The sequence below is a fragment of the Myodes glareolus genome, chromosome 10 (genome assembly GCF_982192425.1).
Source record: "Myodes glareolus chromosome 10, mMyoGla1.1, whole genome shotgun sequence".
Classification (NCBI taxonomy): domain Eukaryota; kingdom Metazoa; phylum Chordata; class Mammalia; order Rodentia; family Cricetidae; genus Myodes; species Myodes glareolus.
In genome coordinates this window covers 14,355,689-14,375,039 of record NC_142035.1, presented here as the reverse complement: position 1 = coordinate 14,375,039, position 19,351 = coordinate 14,355,689, and the positions used below count along the sequence as shown (strand labels likewise).

Here is a 19,351-nt window from a genome sequence, read left to right as displayed (position 1 = left end):
TCAAAAGAAAAACACTTGCTTTTTTATTTGGATGTTTAAGTAAACAATAAAATTATAAACAAAATAGTGGAAGCAGGATCTCAGCAACTGGTCAGCAGTCTGTCAGGCACCAGCCCTTCTCAGAGTCACACCGTCCTTATGTGGCCACTTGTCATCAGATCATCCAGCTCCAACACAAGGCTGTTCAGAAAAATGAGTGTTCTCAACACAGTAATATCCAAAATTTTACTAGGCATTTTTTTTATATTTATTACTCTGTGTGTGTGTGTGTGTGTGTGTGTGTGAGAGAGAGAGAGAGAGAGAGAGAGAGAGAGAGAGAGAGAGAGAGAGAATGCGTGCACTCATGATTGGGTATACATGCCACAATGCGTGTATAAAAAGATGAAAGGAGAGTTTGCTAAAACAGGTTCTTCCCTTCCACACGTGAATCCAGAGGACTGAACTCAGGCCAGCAGACCTGGAGGCAGGCACTTTTACTCAGAGCCATCTCACCCGCCCACACCTAGCAATGTCAACCTGATTTTAATTGCATGTACCGGAGCCTGTAGAGCATCTGCATTACCCAGGGGACCAGGCAGCACTCTTCCCTTCTCTGCTGATAGAATCTTGGATTTATGTCTCATGCCAGGTCTGAAGCACAGCTAAGCCATTCCCTCTGCAAACATCTGCGTCCCTGGCCTCTCCGTGGCAACTTCTCAGGAGGCTATCACAGGAAGAGGGTCAGGGAGGGGAAGATCTTTCTGGATGGGGCTGGAGAGATGGCTCAGCAGTTAAGAGCACTGACTGCTCTTCTAGAGGACCTGGGTTCAATTCCCAGCACCACAGGGTGGCTCACAGCTGTCTCCGGTTAACTCTAGTTCCAGACCTGACACCCTCATCCAGACATAAGTGAAATGAAAGCAAAACACCAATGGACGTAAAATAAAAATAAAAATAAATAAGCAAAAAAATTAAAGATCTTTCTTCCCTGTCACCAATACTTTGCTATGCCATCTAGAGTTTCAATCAACCCTCCTGTACCTGTGAAGTGATAAGGTCACCAGTGAAGGAATGAGGTGACGGTGAAGAAATCAGGTCACCAGTGAAGGGATGGGTGACAGTGAAGAAATGAGGTCACCAGTGAAGGGATGAGGTCACCAGTGAAGGGATGAGGTCACCAGCACAAGACAAAGCCTGAGGTTTGAGCTGTTGAGCCAGCTCATGCTGTTTCATGCTAAATCTTTGTTGAACAAGTCTCTCATTGGATTTTCTGCTTGTAACCCAAAAATTCTCAATTGACATACTAAGAAATCCATTCATTCTTTCATTCACTCAAATATTTATTGAGAGTTATGAGGGGGAGCTATTTAAGAAACTGAAATTTTGCTAGGCAGTGGTGGTACACACCTTTGAATCCAGCACTCAAGAGGCAGAGGCAGGTGGATCTCTGTGAGTTTGAGGCCAACCTGGACTACAGAGTGAGGTCCAGGACAGCCAAGGATACACAGTGAAACCCTGTCTTGAATAACAAAATAAAAATTTACATAAAGTGTGTGTGTGTGTATGCATGTGTGTGTGCACATGCATCTGTGTGATGCATGTGTGTGTGCACATGCATCTGTGTGTGTGTAAAAGTATCAGTGTCCAATATGGGATAACTAGTCAAATAAATTAGCCATTGTATGGACGTCTAGTAGAGTTAGGTATGATATTGCCATTTTGAGGAAATCTAAGCATTTTGAACGTAACATGCTGATTAGTTTGTGAAAAAGTGAGAGTCAGAAACCGTGTCAAAGATCAGTCAAGTACAGTGGAAACACACTGTAAGTAGAATGAATGAAAACCCAAGCAGGAAATGGTGGTGCACACCTATAATCCTAGTACTGGGGAAGTGGGCATAAGAAGGTCAGGGATTCAGGCTGGAGAGATGGCTCAGAGGTTAAGAGTACTCATTGCTCTTCCAAAGGTCCTGAGTTCAGTTCCCAGAAACCACATGGTGACTCACAACCATCAGCAGTAAGATCTGGTGCCTTCTTCTGGCATGTAGGCATTTATGCAGGCAAAACACTGTATACATAATAAATAAAAAATCTTTAGAAAAAAAGAAAATCAGGAGGAGTTCAAGGCTAGAAATTTGAAGCTCACCTGGACTATATGAAACTTCAAAATTAAAAAAAAAACAAAAACTAATCTTGTAACACACTTGGCATAAGACAGTAACATTTTTAATATCTGACAGAAAACAGAAGAGGAAAGTAGAAAGGTTTTTTAAAATGTGAGGTGACTAGTTGGCAAGAAACGGGGGATGAATACAAGTCTGATGACCTGAGTTCAATCCCCAGAACCCACACAGTGGAAAGAGAGGAACAAATCCTCAAAGTTGTCATCTGAAAGCTACATGTGCACTGTGCACATGCAACTTACACACGCACACACGCACACACACACATACGCGCGAGCACACACACACACAGAGCAATTACTATTTTTTAACATTTAAAAAATTTGCTTTCCCTTGTTATGCATTAAACAAGTCAGGATGTATTATTTCCAAGATGACTAAACTCGTCCAAGGTTGCCAAAGGTGTTACACATTAACCTTTTCCTGGAGCTCCATGCAATGGCTAATTTATTTAACTATCATTTCAGGTGGCACATTAGTACTCTTCTTTATATATGTTACATTTTTAAAAAAAAGAATCTGCTACCTTTCTTTAATCCAAAGGTTTCATAGGCCAACGCCATGCACAGGCAGACCCACTAGCTCCCTCCTCATCTGAGCCCCTGCACAGTACAGACAAGAGGGTCCATGCCAGCGCTTTATTGGGAAAGAGAAGTGTCTGTCCCCAGGGCTGTTCCGTGAAGGACTGATAATTGCAGGAGTGTTACAAGCCCCAGGACATCACCCCTCTTGGCTTCCAGAAGATTCCTGGAGCTTCAGACAGTCAGGACAGCTAGGGGGCTCCAGCCTCTGCAAAGAGAAGACCTTTCAGGTCACAGCAGTGCCTTTCCGGTTCCCCTGCCCAGCCATTTCCCTTCTGCCCTGGGAGCCTCGATGGACTTCCTAACTGGTTCTGAAGACTCTTGCCATTTAGAAGTTGGCCCCACATCTCCAGTTATCAAATAGGAAAGGTATCTGCTCTGTTTTGTTGCCCTGCCCCCAGCCCTCCTATCTCTAACACAGAGAGCCATGCCCACTATAGGCACGTAATCCCACGGTGTCCATATGAAGGGTGTGATCTGTGACTCGGGATCTTTCTCTCTAACTACATTCTTCATGGCCGCCTTCCCAGTAGCTAACAGGGGAGTGTTAACAGCAGTGAAAGCTGTCAACAGGTCATCATGGGCAATACTCACCTAATTTACCTGATTAGACCATCAGTCCAGTTGGAGTCTGTGAGCTGTTTGAGAGACTGGAGCCGGGGGATGCAGAAGCGGCCGCAGCCTGACTTGCAGCACTTTTCCCCAGGTTGACAGTTCTCGTCCACCATGCAGTTGACAATACACAGGCCCACCAGGATTCTGGGACAATGGCCATCCCGCCCTGCGGAGAACACCAGCACAGGGAAAGACCGGGAGCTGGCTCCTCTCTTCCCAAATTTCCACCTACAACTTTTAGATTCAGGGCCCAGGTGAACCAACCCCGACTCCCAACTAGATATGGCTGGAAGCAGGGAAGCTGGAGGACTGAGACACTATACATCCAAACACCTCTGACATAGCACTTAAGCTCCCAAAGCCTGCTTTTAGGGCTGGTAGAATGCAGACATGCCAGTAGAGCCAAGAGCAGAGAAACAGGGTCCCGCCTTCCCCCATGATTGAATTTCATGCTACTGCCTCATCTGCCACCCTAGAAGTTTTATGCCCCTGCTTTGTGCCACCCTAATCCTGTGTAAGTCTTCTTTCATCTAAGTTTGTGTGTGTGTGTGTGTGTGTGTGTGTGTGTGTGTGTGTGGTGTGAGTCATGTGTGTATGGTATGTGGGTGTATGTGGGTGCTTGTGGTATATGCATAGTGTGTGTATGGTGTATTTATTTGGTATATGTAGTATGTGTTGTGTGTGTGTGGTATGTGAGTAGTGTATTATGTGTGTGAGTATGTGTATGTATGTGGGGTGTGTGTGTACGTGTATGTATGTGGGGTGTGTGTATGTACGTGTATGTATGTGGGGTGTGTGTCTGTATGTGAGGGGTGTGTGTGTGTGTGTGTGTGTACGTGTACTTGTCATAGTATCATTTCTCAAGGGAACAAGAACGGTATAGATTCAGGAGGAAGAGTCCTTTAATATTCAACTTCTCTCTTTTCCCAGATCAGCTTTCAGTGTTGGGTGGCAGCAGTCACAACTTGCAGCCCGCCCAACACTATCATGCATACAACTATCATGCAGGACTATCATGGCATACAACTGATACTCTACAGTGGGTTATGTGTATTGCAAAGGTAGAAGGGTTTTGCGGGTTGAGAGTTGTTCTGGATAGTTTTATGTCAACTTGATACTTGATAGAGTATTCTGAAAGGAGGGACCCTTAACTGAGAAATGTCTCCATAAGATCTGGCTGTAAGGCATTTTCCTAATTAGTGACTGATGTGGAAAGGCCCAGCCCATTCTGGGTGGTATCATCCCTGGGCTGGCAGTCTGGGTTCTATAATAAAGCAAGCTGAGCTGGGCATGGTGGTGCATGCACTCAGGAGGCAGAGGCAGGCAGATCTCTGTATATTGGAGGCTCTGTATCTGGTCTACAGAGCAAGTTCTAGGACAGTCATGACTACACAGAGAAACCCAGCCTTGAAGAACAAAACAAAAGAAAAGAAAATAGCAGACTGAGCAAGCCATGAGGAGCAAACCAGTGAGCAGCACCCTCCATGGCCTCTGCATCCGCTTCTGCCTCCAGGATCCTGCCTTGTTTGAGGTCCTGCCCTGACTTCCTTCCTTGATGGACTACAATGTGGAACTGTAAACCAAAGAAACCCTTTCCTCCCCAATTTGTTTTGGCCATGGTGTTTCATCACAGCAACAGTGACCCTGACTAGGACAAGATTGTTAAGTAGACTTTCAACTTACAAGATTTGCCATTTCCCGTGGATTTGTCAGGTCAGGCCCCGTGACAGTCAATGAGCATCTCTAACTCATTTGTCTTCCCTAACATGCTGCATGTATGTCCAGACAAAGGGTTGGACATTGCCTGGGAACATAAACAAACTAATGGGCTGGGGATGTAGTTCAACAAATACACGGTGTTTGCTCAACATTCGAGAAAGCCTGGGTTCAGTCCCCAGGAGTGCATAAACTAGATGTGGTGGCTCACGCCTGGGACCCCTGCAAGCAGGTGATACAAATAGGAAAATCAGAAGTTCAAGGTCATCCTGAGCTACAAGGAAAGTTCAGTCAGCCTGGGTTGCATGAGACCCTGTCTAAAAAACAAAAACAAAAAAACAGAGGTTGAAAGAGAGAGCGGGGGGAGGAAGGGAGGGAAGGAAGGAGAGAGGGAGAGAGAGAGAGAGAGAGAGAGAGAGAGATCTGAGAACAATAATAGTAGCTCAGACCTGTAAAACCAGTCGGAGATTAAGCCAGGGTTCTAAATTTAAGGCCAACCTGGACTATATAATGAGACCCTATCTAAAAAGCAAACAAAAATTGATCCAAACAATCAGTGATATTGGGCAACTTACTGAACAGAGGAAGCAGTCCCCAAAAGAGGGGATTGTTTATCCCAGTCACAAAGCATACCCACAGCAGAGCCCAGACAGAAGCTTTGTTACCACACCTCCCTCCTCTAACTCTTTCCATGCCAGCGTTAACCTTTAACCCTAGAAGGAAGGGTTCCGTTGGCATGGAGACCAAGGGATGTAAAGATGACAGCAGGCTCCCCCAGGAGAGTGTCCACAGGAAGCTACTCCAAGCTTACCTGGTACCCAACGGGAACTTGTGGCTCTCCTCCCAAAGAACCAACATACCTCCCTGAATGTCTCCTCGGCAGGCATGGCCACAGCCAGTGCTGCAGCACTTGTGTCCCTGGGGACAAGATGTGTCCCCGTCACAGAGCTCCTCGCATGGAAGAGGGTCAGCAGGACATCCATCACTTAATTCTGCCACAGAATCAAAGCATTGAAACTCAGAGGTGCTCAAGCCAGGAACATAAAATACATTTTTCAGTGGGTATAAATAGAGATTTTAATATGCAGTATTCCTTAACATTCCACATTCATTGCATGTCTTCTGGCCATGAGCTATACTGGTTTTGGTGTTTGTAGTATGGAAAAACACTGTTCAGCTCTAGTCCATTGTAGCAAACATATGAATTATATACCTCATGCTCACTCTCCCTTCTTTCATACTGTGACAGACAGTGTTTGACCCCAATCAACTATATCTCCTGGGATTTGTGCCCTGGTGAAGTCCCTTTCCACACTGACTTGGGCTTCACCCTATGATTTACCATTACTACAGGGGCATTAGCAAACTTAATGCAAGCAGAGACTTAAGAGCACCTGCCTGCAGGGGCCTGTCCTCTTGGAATGCCCCTCTCAGAAGCCAGCCACGGTGTTATAAAGCAGCTTGAGCTACCTTGTGGTGTGATGAGATGTACTGTGGACAGGGAACACAGAAGAAATACATTCCCGGGGGGTTAAAGAGGAGGTTCAGTTGGTAAAATGTTTGCCATGCTTTCCTGAATTTGATCCCCAGAGTCCACACAGAAGTCTGGGTGTGGTGGCACCGGCAATGTGATGGTGGAGATAGGCAGACACCGAGCCTAGTCAGCAAGTGAGATTCTGACTCAAAAAACCGAAGGTGGACAGCTACTGAGGACTTGGCCTCCATGTTGATTTCTGGTCTCCACAAACATGTGCACATACCCACAGATATGCAGGAATATGCAAATTAGTTGATTAATTAATGAAAATAAATATGCCGGGTGATGGTGGCACTCACCTTTAATCCCAGCACTCGGGAGGCAGAGGCAGGTGACTCTCTGAGTTCAAGGCCAGCCTGGTCTACAGAGTGAGTTACAGGACAGGCAGGGATAAAAAAAGAACAAATAAATGTAAATAAGAAAGATCAACCCAGACATTCTACTAAGCTCGCAGCTGCCTGCATGAAAGACCTCAGCTGTACCGCATGGGGAGATCAACTACCCAGTAGAGCCTGAGCCACCCTCATGGATGTGATGAGGAATAAACCATTGTCTCAGGTCACTGTATCTGGGGACAGTTTGCTACACTGTAAATGAGGGTCATTCTTAAAATCCCAAATCTGAGCTGGGCATTGGTGGCACACGCCTTTAATCCCAGCACTCAGTAAGAAGAGGAAGGCGGATCTTTGTGAATTCGTGCCTTTGTGAGCCTGGTCTACAAGAGCTAGTTCCAGGACAGGCTCCAAAGATACAGAGAAACCCTGTCTCAAAAAAAGAAAAAAATAGGGGGCTGGAGAGATGGCTCAGTGGTTAAGAGCATTGCCTGTTCTTCCAAAGGTCCTGAGTTCAATTCCCAGCAACCCCCATGGTGGCTCACAACCATCTGTAATGAGGTCTGGTGCCCTCTTCTGGCCTGCAGGCATACACACAGACAGAATATTGTATACATAATAGATAATAAATAAATAAATATTTAAAAAAGAAAAAAAGAAATAATAAATAAAAAATAAAACCCCAGATCTGGTCTGAGAAGCAATGAATTTAGTCCAAATGAATCACTTCCTCCATATTCTCTTGAACTAGAGATGACCACAAACTAAGAAGTTTCTGTATCCTTTTTTAACAATTTAATTTTATTTTATGTGTATTAGTGCTTTGCCTACATGTATGTTTGTGTGAGGCTGTCAGATCCCCTGGAACTAGAGTTACAGATAGTTATGAGCAGCCTTGTGGGTGCTGGGAATTGAACCCGGATTCTCTGGAAGAGCAGCAGTGCTTAACCTCTGAATCATCTCTCCAGTCCCTGCTTTTGTATTCTTGATACAAACTGCCACTTCGCTTCTTTCTTTCAGAGACATATAAACCGTGGAGATGAAAGGCAGCCTTCCTTGAAGTAGGAAGCCACCAGCATGAGGACAAAGTCAAGGACTGGCAAGGGGAGAGGGAGATGCTTTCTTCTTGGTAGCATCATTGAGTTGCCATGACAGCTCTGACCTCAGAATTCTTGTAAAGTGGGGACAGTGAATCACTATTCTGTTGATGTTCTGTTGTCCATGGCTGAAGACATTCACCTTCATCACTGCTGTGGCAATAACAAAATCCAGAGAAGAGAGTGGGGCCAACCCAGAACTAGAGTAGGCTAGCAGCTAAGGACAAAACTCAGGCCTGGCTTGCAATGAATTGCATTCTAATACGCCATCCCTAAAAGATGCAGGCAACTTGGGCCCAGGAGCAGGCACACCCAAAGAAGACTACATCCAAGCCAAACTAAACTCACCATGAATCATTGCCATTCTTTAAATGTGGAGCGAGGCGATGAGCAATTAAGAGTTTTGTAGAAAACCAAAATATGCCTAGCCCAGAGCCTCGAAAGCAGCAGGCTATGCATGACGGCACATGGCTGGCTCCAGAGAGTCTGCCGATGGAAGGAGCAAGCGCTGGACCCCAAAGATGAGCCATAATCGTCTTGTGTCCTGGGATTTTCCCGCATAGGAACGTTGTGTTGTTATGATGTCATATCAAAACTACATACCCTGATTTTCTTTTAATTTGAAAAACATGGTTACTAGTACTGCTGATGTTTCTCACTACACCTACTCATCATCTACTTGACAAACACTGCAATACACCTGACAAAAGTCAAATGTCCTCCACCATTGAGAGATCTGAATATGGAAATCACCCCAGAGGGAAATTCCACTGCCACCAGTTTCTCATAGAGTTGAACAATGAACCTAAAAAGAGGGACCCCATACTTACCATGTATGTAATGTGTAACCATTTTAATGAGCTTAGCTCTGATGGAATGAAGGCCAGGAGACTCTGCTCCTCCCGGCTCTTCAGACATAGTAGAGACCTTACCTCTGCTCTCTCCTAGCCCAGTTTCCCTTGAACTCCTTAGTTTTGGAAAATTTCAGAAGCAAGGAACAGACCCCTTGGGAGGCAGGCTGGGGTCAGAGGGCATCCCCTTTGATCATTGTTCAGCTCTACCATCCTCCTTCATAGCTCAAATCCACATCAAATAAATAAGTCCTGTCAGTTCAAACACACAAACATAATGGGACGTCACTGCTGTGGAATGGCCTTCGCTATATGTGTTGTTTTTATTGGTTGATAAATAAAGCTGTTTCGGCCAATGGCTTAGCAGAATAAAGCTAGGCCAAAGCAAAGATACAGAGGACAGTAGGCTGAGTTGAGGCGATGCCATGTAGCCACCAAAAGGAGAAAGAGGTCCAAACGTTAGCGGCAAGCCACGAACCTCATGATAAAATATAAACTAATAGAAATGGGTTAATTATTAGTTACAGCTAACCACAAAGACGCCTGAGCCATCAGTTGTAACTGATATGAAGCCTCTGAGTGGTTATTCAGGAACAGATGGACAGAGAGAAACCGGTCCAGTGGGGCTGGGCGAGACAGAGAAGAAACCTCCAGTCACACTTCACCACCTCTAAGTCAGACAATGCCATCTTCAATTTTTTTTAATGTTATGTTCATTGGTGTTTCGCCTGCATGTATGTCTGTGTGAGGGTGTCAGAGGAGCTACAGACAGGTGTAAGCTGCCTACGGGTGCTGGGAACTGCACTCAAGACCTCTACAAGAGCAGTATGTGCTCTCAAGCACTGTGCCATTTCCCCGAGCCTCATACTTTAACATCCCTTAGTTAGTTAGTTAGTTAGTTAGTTAGGTGTATGGGTGTTTGTCTGCATGTATGTCTACATGTATGCCTAATGCCCAAAGAGGCCAGAAAAGGATATTGGATCCCTTCTGGGGTTGTAGACAGTTACGCGCTGCCATATGGGTATTGGGTATCAAACCTGTGTCATCTGGAAGAGCAGTCAGTGTTCTTGACAGCTGAGCCATCTCTCCAACCCCGCCATCCTCATTTTTAAGCTAGACAGTGTTTGTACTCCCTCATACTCTCCTGAAACCAAGTTCCTGAGAAGTTCTAAGCACCCATTTTTATCCTGCTCCCAGGAGCCTTGTAAAACATGGTCTTTGTTAGCGAGGAGACGGTGGCACATGCCTTTAATTCCAGCACTCAGGAGGTAGAGGCGAGTGGATCTCTGTGAGTTCGAGGCCAGCCTGGTCTACAAGAGCTAGTTCCAGGACAGGCTCCAAAGCTACAGAGAAACCCTGTCTCAAAAGAAAACAAACAAACAAACAAACAAACAAAACCACACATGGTCCCTGCGGTACCTTTGGACAGGATGCCCTGCCCTCGATGTTCTGGTTCTGCTAATCTGCGTGAACTCAGCCATTACAAAATGTGGGGCCCAGTAAGCTCACAACTAATTATGCTACCAGGGATCAGGACCAGAATCAAGACTGGTAGCTAGAACTGGGATGATCACCCCACCCCTATCTGCACCTCTCCCAACACCCTACCAATCCCCCAAAAGCAGGGACCCTGTAGTCAGTAAATAGGCTTCAGGCCTGCATCAGTCCACTGTTTTGCCTCCCTGGACGTCCCTTCTGTTAAAGAGCATCATTACCACCTGTCTGTCACTCAGGCTGTTAACATCACACTGTCTCTACCGCCCTCTCCCTCAGTGGTCACAGCCTTTTATTTCTTCACTTGGTCCTGTCAGCTGCCTTCAAGTCTCTGATTTTCCGTGTCTGCATGATGGGGAGCTCCTTGACCTAAACCAGGATCACCTATCACCCAGTCGGCCATGATGGCTTCTCCTCCACTGGTCCTCCACCGTCTACACCCGGCCCTCATCCGTTCTTCGCACAAGAGAACAGCCTTTTCAGAATGAACACTGGAACAGGCCTCTCCCTCATTTAGACTCCCCTCAATATTTTTTTTTTTTGGCTTTTTGAGACAAGTCTCATGCAGCCTAGACCGCCTTAAACTCACCCCACAGCTGAGAATGGCCTGATCCTCCTGCTTCTGCCTTCCCAGTGCTGAGATTATGGTCATTCCCCCCCACAGGGCTTGGGTACTTCCTTACAGATGCTGTTTAATTTGTATTTATTGTTGTGTGTGTGTGTGACATGTGTGACTGTGAGTGCATGAACATCACAGGGTGCCTGTGCTGGTCAGAGAACAACCTCTGTGGTCGCTCCTCTCCTTCCCCTAGGTTGAACTTCTATCCTCAGATTTGTGTGGCCTTCACCCGCTAAAACAACTCACTGGCTCGAATTACTTCCTTCTGCACTTAGAATAAAATCTGCAAAAGAAACCCAAAGCTGTCCTAACCCTGAGCCTTGCCATCTCCCCAACCTCAACTGGGACCACCCTCTGATTTTCTCCAATCACAATGGACTCTTTTCCCTTCCTTGGGAACAAAACTCTCCCCTCCCTCGGAGCCTCTGCCTTTGCCGCTCCCTCTTCACAACACTCCCCCAAAGGTGGGGACCTTGTTCACCATAGACACCCTTGTGCCAGGTACAGCTGACTCTCCACACAGAGTGTATATGAGTGATTGATGAGTAAGTGGGCGGGGCAAAATGCAGGTGACTGGAGAGGGAAACAGACCAGACTGTAGGAAGCCCTGAGCACTGCCTGGCACATATAATGCAGACTCTCCAAACGCATTTCTTCCGAACTACGTCATCGCTCTGTGAAGATGACAAGGGGCAGACAGAGATGAACACACTTGCCCAAGCCTACCGAGCAAACAGAAGACTCACCACAAGCCACTTTCAGACCGGAGCTTCTCCCTGAGAGCACAGTCCAGTGTCTACCTGTGCCTCAGGCAAGCTGACTGGCACTTACCTTTGCCAAAACAGACCAGCTCTGCTACAGTATACCGGTGTTGACGTCAAAGGTTAAGTTTTTCACAGCTCAGGAAGGAGCGCTTCCTTCCCAGAGCTTCTTCAGTCTCATTAAGAGCAACCCTTCTCAGGGGGCAGTGATGGCATTGTCTTTAATCCCAGCACTTGGGAGGTAGAGGCAGGAGGATCTCTGTGAGTTTGCAGTCAGCCTGGTCTAGAGAGTGAGTTCCAGGACAGTCAAGGCTACACAGAGAAACTCTGACTCGGGGAGATGGGGGGAGAACAACCCTTCTCTACAGCAGGAGCTAAAATGCTGAAGAAGTAAACATTAACTCTGCCAGCTACTGCAGGTCCACCAACTCCACCAGGTCTTGTTCAGCCTGTGGGCTCTGAGGGATCTGTAGTCTACTTCCAGCCTGCCTGCCTAACCCCAACGGAAAAGGAAGTTCCACCTCTAATGGCCAAAGGCCAGAGTGGCTCACAAAGGTACCACACCTAGGAACCAGCCTCACCCTCAACCCCCACAGTTCAGACGTCAGCTGCCAACACTGAGAAGATTGTATGAGGCCTGACAAGCTGACAGTAGGTGACTTGCTCACAACAGATTCCCAGGTTTGGCCCCAGTGCTGGGACCTGAGAGTCCTGACAAGGACTGCACTGTTTTCTCCTGTGAGCAGGCTGTCTGAACCAGCTACAGTTCACCCCACTGGGTACCAGGAAGGAGTTTGCTACCTGGGAGACATTTTTGAAAGGAAATATTACATGTGCGGTGGAGTTTCAGGGTCTCAGGTGATCAGTAGGGTGGGGAAGGGGGACTGTTTGCACTCCTGGGCCAGCTGTAGTGTCATGTAGGCCTATAACTGTAGCATTTGGGAAACTGAGGCAGGAGGACTAAAAATTCAAAGCCATCATATGCTACATAGACAGACTATCAAAGAGGACGAGGAAAGGTCAGGATGAAAAGGTCATGAAGAGGGGGAGGAAGAGAGAGTATTATAGCCCAGACCCAGTCCCCTTAGGAGCCTAAAGAATCTAATGTATACTCCTGAAGGACTAACACAACTCTAACACATTATAGCAACGCTCCAGGCTCTTTCCACCTTACAGGGAAACAGAAAGAAGTACAGGGGCTTGCCTGGGGAGCCGCTCCTCTCAGACAACCCAAATCTACACTTGCAACTTAACACGCTGTGTTCTCAGGTGAGAGACTGACACCTGCAGCTTCTGCAGACAACAGAATGTCATTCAGGAGACTGAGGCAAGGGAGTCACAAGTTCCAGGCCAGCCTGAGCGAAACAGTGAGGCTCTGTCTGCCAAAGAGGAAAGGGGATAAAGGAAAGAAGAAAAAGAGCCAGGTTTTTGGTGGTACATGCCTGAAATCCCAAGACTCAGAAAGTGGAGGCAGGAAGACCAGGGGTTCAAGGCCAGCCTTGGCTATACAGAGTATTGGAGGCCAACCTGGGCTACCTGTCTTGAAAAAAAAGAAAAGTAATAAAAGACCTCATTTCAGAAAATAGAAAAAATAAACCATCAAGAATAAATGTATCAAGACGTATTTTAAATCTATAAAATACTCTAAAGTCTGAGCAACAGGCAGATATAAGGTTAGCACTCCAAAAGTCAGTGTATATATCTAACGTCACTCGAAGAAAAAAATTTGGAGAGTGAAGAGAGACAGGAAATGTGGTCATAGAGAATACTGAGAAGTATAAATAAGCAAAAGTCACCATGAAAAATCTAAAATAGCAGGAAAGTAAGAAGTAAGTTCTACGCAGATGACACCACCACCTTCGCCATCGCCATCGCCATCGCCATCGTCCTCATCTTCTTAGATTCTCCTCCTTTTGGTTTTGGTTTGGTTTTGGTTTTTTGGCTTTTGGTGGTGGTGGTGTTGGGTTTGGTTTTTGTTTTTTTTCTTGTTTGTTTTTTGTTTTGTTTTGTTTAAGACAGGGTTTCTCTGTGTAGCCCTGGCTTTCCTGGGACTCACTCGGTAGACCAGGCTGGCCGCAAACTCAAAGAGACCTGCCTGCCTCTGGCTCCTGAGCACTGGGATTAACGGCATGCATCACCACTGCCCTGTGACACCTCCAACTCCTAATAACTTTTGGTGACTCTTAAAGGAATGGTAAAGGGAGCATGACCCATCTGTGTCCCCTTTCTCCATTCCCACTATACACCTCCCTAGTGTCAAAGGTCTCTGTCTTCTATTGGCATTACCCTCCCATCTCTGGCCCTAACCATGCATGAGTCTTATCTTCCAAAGACCTTTACATAGGATTCTCTCTCTTCAATATCCAACCACACCCATGCCCTGGCCAGTTAGTTTCAACAACTTCTCCCAGTGGCAGCTGAAATGCCACTGCCCTAGACATACTTTCCTTAGCCGCCCAACCCAGCGCGAGTGCCCATCTTCTCTCTCAGCGTCTGTCAATGCTCCTCTGTTGTTCTTATCGCAGCTCAAAATCATGTATTTATTTGCTTGCTTTGTCCGGCACAGTGTACCCAGAGCTCATCACTGGATACAGCAAACAGTAAAGATCCAGTAGAAGTTTGTGGAGCAAAGATAAACATGGAAGTAGAGAATTAGGTCATGATGACCCTGTAAGAGGGAGAAGAATCTCTTTCCAAAGCCTTCCTAATAACTGCAGAAGAGAAAATCTGCCTCAACTAGTATCAGGACACTAGCCCTGTGCATGCGTGCAGAGGGAGCAGAGAGTCTCGGAAGCAGGCGCACAGGGGAGTGTGTGCTGTCTTCTGCAGATGTCGAGATTCAATTCTGCTGCCTCTCTGCATATTCTTTGGGTAGAGAATCTCTCATCTGACTGTGGGGACTTCCTAATAGGTCTCCAAAACTGTGGCCTTGCCTCTTGGCATCCTGTTCTGCTTGTGACTTGTGACTTGGGTACTCTGTGTATCTTTGTTCAGTCTCAGAATAGAGCTGGCATTTGTACTGTTTTTCAAAGTAAACTAAAACCAATCATCAGGGAATAATTTGGTACTTTGGCACAAGATGGTGTGTGTATATTTGACAGAGGAGCAAGTTAATCTGCCCACAAAGCATGAAGGAGAGGCTTCTTACCCAATTTCTGTTTGAAGAGTGGGACCACACATCTCTTGTTGCAGTCAAATGTACAGCATCTCTTCGCACTGGAAATGCCTTATGTGTGGTGCACAAGTTAGAACAGAACGGCCCCTGAATAACTTTGGGACTACCTTTTTTCTTTTCTGTTTCAAAAACAGACACACAGGAGCTGGAGAGATGGCTCATGGGTAAGAGCACTTACTGTTCCTACAGAGGACCAGGGTTCAGTCTCCAAATTGGCTGTAACTCCCGTTCCAGAGGATCTCATGCCCTCTTCTGGTGTAAGAGGGTACTCACATACCTGTGGTGTACATAAACTTGAACAAGCACACACACATATAGATCAAAATAATACGCTTTTTCAAAGGCATGCACTGAGGAGATAGTTGGTCAGTAAAGCACTTTCTGGACAAGCATAAAACACTGAGTTTGGATCCCCAGCACCCACGTTAAAAATAATAGCACTCAGGAGGCAGGAGGATCTCTGTGAGTTCGAGCCCAGCCTCGTGTACAAAGGGAGCTTCAGGGCAATCAGAGCTATTACACAGAGAAACCCTGCCTCAAAAAACAACAGTAATAATAATGACAATAATAATAATAATAATTTTTAAAAATAGAAACAAAAACCAGGCTGGTGAGATGGCTCAGTAGGTAAAGGCACTTGCCCAAAACCTGAAGACCTGAATTTGATCCTCAAGTCCCACAAAATGTAAAGAAAGAACCAGTTCCCAAAAGTTGTTGTCTGACCTACACATGCACACCTTAGCTGCTGGACACACAACTAAATAGAAAAGTAAGTAAGGTTTTAAATTTTTTTTTTTAAAGGCAGGTTCAGGGGAAAGAAGTTGAGACTAGTTGCCCTTCAAAATGAGCTCCGTTGGGAAGGAACACCTAGGACCATGGAGGTCATGATCACACTTGAGCTGGGACTGGGAGAGGATGCAAGGGACAGCCTAAAGTGAAAACAAGACAAGACAGCTGAGGTGAACAACATGCAGGGAGGTGGGGGAGGGGAGGAAGTTTCCTCAGGGAGAGGGGAGCCTGGCCATAACTCAAAGCCAGTTTCAGGGGAGGCTCAGAGCTATTTACTGAGACCAGGAAGAACATTTGTTTCCAAGTCCTTGCTAGACCAGGAGGAGAGGGACCAGAGCCACAGAGGAGCAGGGCTTGATTTCCGAAGGCGGCCAGAGGCTCTGTGATCTAACACCTATAATCCCAGTTCGCGGAAAGAGGACTCTAGATTCCAGGCTGTCCTAGGCTACACAACAAGACCCTGACTTTAGAAGAAGAAAAAAAAAGGCCAGGCGTGGTGGCACACACAGGTGATCCCAGCACTCAGGAGGCAAAAGTGGGAGGATCCTGCGTATGAAGTCAGAATGAGCTATACAGTGAGATCCTGAACAACATCCCTAAGTCCTTAGTGCCTTTTCTAAAATTATTATGAGGCGGGCACATGTATCATGGCATGCATGTGGAGCTCAGAGGACAGCTTTGCGGAGTCAACCGTTCTCTCTTTTCACCTTTGCATGAATGCTGGGAACAGAATTTAGGTCTTCAGGATTGCAGAGCAGGCAGGAAGCACCTCTACCTGCTGGGCCACCTCTGTGTCCCCATCTTCCCAGGATGTCGGCCCACTCGCTATCTTAAGCAGGCTTTCCCTCACAGCACTACTCTAGTCCAAAGGAAAAGACATGAGCTACCAAGGGTACGTTCTTTCCTGGTCGGAGACAAAGAGCTGGGGTATGGGATGGTTAGAGTCCTCAAAGGGGAAAAGGGTAACTTACCAGAGACAGCCTAGGAGGTGGGAAGTTCTCTGGTTCTGTCCATCCGAGAGACAAGGCCAGGGAAAATACCAGAGACAGTCTAGGAGGTGGGAAGTTCTCTGGTTCTATCCATCCGAGAGACAAGGCCAGGGAACATACCAGAGACAGTCTAGGAGGTGGGAAGTTCTCTGGTTCTATCCATCCAAGAGACAAGGCCAGGGAACATGCTGGGATCTTGCCCCTCCTGACAACATACCCCAAAAGGTCTGTTTGGTGGGCCTTATCACAGCCCGTGCTATAGCACTTCTGCCCGGCAGGGCATGACCTATCGCTCTGGCACAGATCTTTGCATGGGTTCTGATCAGGAAGGTACTGTTCCTCTTTTACTGAAAGAGATTTCATACTAAATTGAGATAATTGGTTAGGACTAAAGAGACGGGCGGGGGCGGGGGGGGTGTCAGCCTCTACCACTGGGGGCTGAAGAGATGACTCAGCTGTTAAGAACACGTAATGCTCTTCCAGAGAACACAAGTTCAGTGCACAGCACCCATCTCTGGCAGCTCCCAACCATCTGTACCTCCAGTTCAAGGGGCTCCTACTCCTTCTTCCAGCTTCCACAGACACCCATACACACTTGACATACATACAGAGACATACCTACACAAATCTTAAAAAAAAAATAAAGAGAATGAGAGTCAGATGTATCTCAAGGAGTTCAGCATCTCCATGCACTACTATGCAGATTATCTCTGCAACCCCCTTCTCTCCTTACCACACAGACACCCACACACCTACACCCCATGACTACTAAGACAAGTAAACCAGTACCGCTGCAGAGGAAGACAGACAGACAGACAGAGAAAGGGGACTGTTGCATGGCCCTGTCCTCATTAAATGAACTCTAGGCAATAGCTGGACTGTCTATCCTTGGAAGTCCTAACTCCTTGTTGCAGAGAGGGCAACAAAACCCAAGCCAACTTATCCTTATCATCCCAACATTCTACCCATTCAGTTCTTCCTACAGAGACAATTGGCTCCACAGAGAAGCCTTAGAAGGCAGGAGATGACCTCTCCCCTAGTAACTTTCTTCTAGCCAGGGACCCCAAGTGATAGCTCACCGTGCTCTCCTGCAGTTACCCAGGATGCCAGGGACCCAAGAGCGAGAAGCGCCTTCGTGAGGGAGAGGTGGTTTAACATCCTGCTGGTGTTGAGGGTTGAGAGCTCAGTTCAGGACAGAGGCAGCAGCAGAGGAAGGGACAGGACTGGGTAACTGCTGTCAATCCAATTCCAACAGTTTTACTTTATGCAGTTACCTCCCACCACCCAAAGAACGTCTTCTCCTCACAACAAGAACAGTGATTGGCTGCTGGTGTGTGGAAATTTTCCTGGCACTACCAAAGGGCCCATGTGATGGGAGGAATCAACTACTGTCATACAATATACATAACACTCTTAGACAAGTGATGCGGATTCCAATGGGAAACTAGAAAAACGGACAGATAGCTATTGGGTTAAAGGTCAAAGAGAGATCAGAAGGACTTTGGAACGACTCAATCGCAGTCAAAATGACAGAGGGGAAAGCAGACCAGCTGTTCTTCCTGGGTTCACATTGGGACCCTGGCGGGGAGGACCAGGGATGAGAGAATAAACTCAAAGCTGGGGTCAGGAAGGCTGTGAGGGCTAATGACTCAAGCCAGCAAGTTTATTAGTATCACAGTTTTTAACATACCTCTCAAATGGGGAGGTAGAAAACAAATCAGGGAAGTTCATCCAGCAGGAGAATCACAGGGAACTCTAGTTCCTCTTTTGTAAGGTTCATTCTGGCACGATAAGCAAAATATTTCATATCACAGGGTTTGTAATATATAACCACAGCTTTACGTGAAACCATCGATCTCAGGGCACTGGCCTGGGCCCCCCAGAGCCCTGGCTCCAGTCCATTGCTGGCCTTGCCAAGAATGGCCCTGGCAGGGAACAAAAGTTCAGTGTTCTTCCTTCCGTCCACAGAGACCTGGAAGGGCCTTTGGCCCTACCTAGCCCCTGACAGAGGGCAGAACTGGAAAGACAACTTAATAAGAAAATAACCAAGCTAGTGCTGTAACTGAAGCCTAATATTCTGTCTATCCTTGCCAACTGTCAGAACCCACGGGAAAGCAGCCTCCAAGTGTTTCAGTGTCAATACAAGAGCACAAAAAGTTTATAACTTGGTCCCTGTGGAAGGGACTGAGAGTGATCATGAGTTAGTATGCAGAGAACAAAGATCCAGTCCCCCAGCCAAAGTTCTTAGCCCTTGGCTTCCTGACAGAGTCTTGCTATGCAGCCCAGACTGGCCTCAAACTCCTGAGTCTCCTGCTACTTCTTCCTGAGTTCTGGGGTTATGTGCAGCATCACACCTGCCCATAGCCAACGGTAGCAATCACATCACAACAGGTTTGAACCTAGATCTTTCCTAACACAAAACTCATACACTTCACACTACCTGATTACTGTAACTTGCGAAGTGTAACGTTATCACCCGTAATTCTACTCTCTCACAGACCCAGCTTACCTCTGAGACAGTGCTAAGTGGGGCTCCGGAGAACACAACTGCTAACCCGTTCATCCTCAACCATCTAAGGGAAGGAAAACCAGCTCTCTGAAACAGGGCAAGTTCACAAACCAAAACTCAACCTT

General features: G+C 46.6%; 1 protein-coding gene across 3 annotated transcripts; it reads right to left on the bottom strand.

The window, feature by feature from the left end:
- Wfdc3 (WAP four-disulfide core domain 3) lies at positions 1 to 19,187 on the bottom strand. Of its 3 annotated transcripts, XM_048441021.3 has the most exons (5): positions 18,408 to 19,187; positions 17,797 to 17,951; positions 5,934 to 6,065; positions 3,346 to 3,523; positions 1 to 180 (listed from the first exon to the last, which is right to left on the bottom strand). In XM_048441021.3, exons 2-5 carry the CDS (start codon positions 17,873 to 17,875, stop codon positions 126 to 128), a joined length of 444 nt encoding a protein of 147 aa, XP_048296978.1. In that variant the 5' UTR covers positions 17,876 to 17,951; positions 18,408 to 19,187; the 3' UTR covers positions 1 to 125. The 3 variants fall into 3 exon arrangements, with proteins under 3 accessions (XP_048296978.1, XP_087767156.1, XP_085553148.1); XM_087911030.1 differs by lacking the exon at positions 18,408 to 19,187 and having other exon boundaries at positions 17,797 to 18,349; XM_085697022.2 differs by lacking the exons at positions 1 to 180; positions 18,408 to 19,187 and adding an exon at positions 2,786 to 2,950 and having other exon boundaries at positions 3,337 to 3,523; positions 17,797 to 18,324.
- Between the last annotated feature and the right edge of the window lie 164 nt (positions 19,188 to 19,351).

Excerpts from the sequence above, each read along its gene's own strand:
- Wfdc3 (XM_048441021.3), bottom strand. The coding sequence starts at position 17,875 with ATGTTAAACCACCTCTCCCTCACGAAGGCGCTTCTCGCTCTTGGGTCC. Across the intron at positions 6,066-17,796 it reads GGTAACTGCAGGAGAGCACG|AATTAAGTGATGGATGTCCT; the intron begins GTGAGCTATCAC and ends ATTCTGTGGCAG. Across the intron at positions 181-3,345 it reads TGGACTGATGGTCTAATCAG|CCTTGTGTTGGAGCTGGATG; the intron begins GTAAATTAGGTG and ends TTTTCTGAACAG.